This window comes from Myotis brandtii, unplaced genomic scaffold, assembly GCF_000412655.1.
Source record: "Myotis brandtii unplaced genomic scaffold, ASM41265v1 scaffold357, whole genome shotgun sequence".
NCBI classification, from domain to species: Eukaryota; Metazoa; Chordata; class Mammalia; order Chiroptera; family Vespertilionidae; genus Myotis; species Myotis brandtii.
The window spans coordinates 939526-942349 of record NW_005363729.1 but is presented as its reverse complement, the minus strand read 5'-3'; the positions used below and the strand labels follow the sequence as shown (position 1 = coordinate 942349).

At 63.2% G+C, this 2824-nt stretch overlaps 1 protein-coding gene across 1 annotated transcript in view; it reads left to right on the top strand.

The window, feature by feature from the left end:
* STKLD1 (serine/threonine kinase-like domain containing 1) overlaps positions 1-2824 on the top strand; it is a 21244-nt gene that overhangs the window by 14593 nt on the left and 3827 nt on the right. Inside the window, exons 11-12 of the mRNA XM_005871789.2 lie at positions 747-830; positions 2705-2821. Of these exons, the coding sequence (XP_005871851.1) occupies positions 747-830; positions 2705-2821 (201 nt within the window). The remainder of the gene's footprint in view (positions 1-746; positions 831-2704; positions 2822-2824) is intronic.

Here is a 2824-nt window from a genome sequence, read left to right as displayed (position 1 = left end):
GTGGCCAGCAGGGGGAAGGCCTCTGGGCAGCCCCTCCACCACGGCAGGCGTGCTTTGCTGGGGTCCTGCCTGCGCACAGACCCTCCCAGCTGCCATTGCCCACAGAGCGCTCACCTCCCCGCCCCCACCCCGTGTCCCCCCAACTCAGCAGTGTCCTGCGTGGTGGCTGTGTGCCCAGGCCCCCCCCCGAGAGCTCCGCCCGAGGTCTGGAGGTCACTCACGTTCCAGGGTAGCCCCTCCAGCCCTCGGTCCTCTGCGTGGCTCTGCCTGTGACGAGGGACCCCCACGTCTGCCCCATTTCTGGGGACGGCGCGGGAGGGTGGGAGGTGGAAGGGGTGCCCGAGGCACTATTCTGTGTCCCCATGTCTCATGGTCCCGGGCTTTGGAGGCAACAACAGCCCAGTGAAGCCCATCACCCACTAGCTGAGTGGCCCGGAGCCTCCGTCCCCTCCTGTGAGGCAGGGCCGCTGCGAGGTGCCCCCGTGGTGCCCAGGCAGGCGGGTGGACGGGTGCATCAGCTGTAGGAAAGGCCTTCCTGGAGCCTGCAGCGCTTCTGGGGTGGGGTTGCTTGTGATGAATAAAAGGCAGAGAGGACAGCGGCATGGCCCTTGCCCAGGAGCAGTAGAAGGAGCAGAGCGGGGCGTGCTGGGGGATGAGCGCACCTGCGAGGTGGTGGCCGCAGCCAGGCCTGAGCTGGCCGGCGGGCGGGTGCACAGGCAGGCACCTCACGCGCTCCTGTCCTGCAGAGGTCATGCAGAACTTCCCCCGCCGGTCGGAGGTCCAGCTCAAGGTCATGGACAGGCTGCTGAGAATGTCTGACGACCAGCTAGGTAGAGACCCCTCTGCTCTGCTCCCCAGCTCCTGGGCGGGGGGCAGGGGGGGGCTGGCCCCTCCCCCAAGCTCTCCAGCAAGGTCCCTTCCACCTGAGGCTGGGCTCTATTCCCATAAGGGTCTATCCACTCAACATACCAGTTTCATTTTAATTAAACTTTTAAAAATATATGTATTTTTATTGATTTCAGAGAGGAAGAGATGAAGGAATCATCAATCGGCTGCCTCCTGCACACCCCCTACTGGGGGTCAAGCCCGCAACCCGGGCATGTGCCCTGACCGGGAATCGAACCGTGACCTCCCGGTTCATAGGTCGATGCTCAACCACTGGCCACACCAGCCAGGCTTTATTATTGATTTGAGAGAGAGAGAGAGAGAGAGAGAAACATCTATGAGAAAGAGAAACGTCATCGGTTGCTTCCTGCATGCGCCCCAACAAGGGATCGAACCCACAACCTTGGGTATGGGATGACGCTGCAACCACCAGCCACATGGCAGGGCGGGCCCACGTCTCTCTGACCTGCGGGGTCAGGCAGGCTGCCATCCCTTTGTGCGGCCACTTTTACCGAGGGGGGCGGGGGGGGGGCTGGGCTCCAGGGCGTTACCAGCGGTAATGGTGCTGCAGAAGTCTGCCGTTCTCCCGCCGTCTGTGGGCGGCGTGGCTGCTGTGCAGGGTTAGACAGCACCGCAGGGGATAGATTCCTGGGTGCCCGGGGCGTGAAGACTTCGTGTTGTCATAGACGCACCCGCCTGCCCGGAGTGCATGGGAGCCCCTCGCCCCAGCACTCTCCAGCCGTTAGCATTAAGTTTTAAAATTTTGCCCAAACACGGTTTCATAAAGTCTGTCCACTCAACACACCAGTTTGAAAATTATTCACTTACTTGTCCATCCACCCACCTTTTTTTTCAATCTATCAATCTATCCATCATCCTCCATCTACCTATCCATCACCTATTCATTTATGTCCACCCATCCATCAACTATCTGTCCATCTGTTCATCCATCCACCCACCTGTCTGTCCATCTGTTCATCCATCTGTCCATTCATCCACCCGCCGTCCATCGCTCGTCTGCCCACCATCCCTCCCTCCACAGAGGCCTGTCCCATGGCTGGGGAGTCGGCGATGACAGAGGCCCCGTCCTGCCAGTGATGAGGCAGCAGACACCCCATCTTGGCCGTTTACCTTTCCCTCCCTCCCTCCCACGACCCCCTCGAGCCAGGCTGGGCAGGACAGTCAGAGTCCTGGGAAGGGAATTTGCCTTCCCGGACAGACGGAGGAGGCTGCCGGGCCCCTTCCCACAGGGCCCTTCCTGCCTCGGCCAAGTGTGGAGATGGCCAGGCGGGTGCCGGCTGGCAGTGCCGGGCCTGCTCCTGGCTCGTGGCACTGCCTTTGGTGTTTCCCCGCTCGTCCTTGGGCGCCGGCATTTAGTCCTGTTCTCCCACGGCCTGAGCTGGAGGGGCTGTTACCACCCTCTTCCGATGAGGAAAGGCTGGGCGCGGAGCAGCGGGGGGGCGGGGGGGAGGGGAGGAGGCAGAGGGGGGGGCATGGATGGGCCGGCCCCTCCTCCAGCCACTGCTTCTCTTCCCTCCCGTGCATGTGCACAGCACGGGCCACACAGGAAAGCCGGGGACCCACCGGTGCCCGCTCTCAGGGCAGGGCCCCCAGGGCTGGAGCCGGGCAGGCTGGTCACAGCAGCGCTCTGCCCTGGGCCTCCCTGGGGCGTGAGGGTGGTCACAGGGAGCTCTCAGAGCTGTGGCAGCGAGGAGACGCGATGGGCCCACGCGTGGTGCCTGCAGATGCCAGCACGGCCTGGTGCCGCTGTCCTGTCCGTACCCCCTCGCCCTGCGTCACCTTGCCCCCGCCCTGCCAGGTCTGCCGTGGTCAATGGGGGTGGTGGCCGTGCTGGTCACCATCATGAAGAACCACGAGAGGCTCCTGGACATCCAGCTGTGCGCCTGCGCCCTGCTGCTGCGCACCCTGGGCCAAGGTG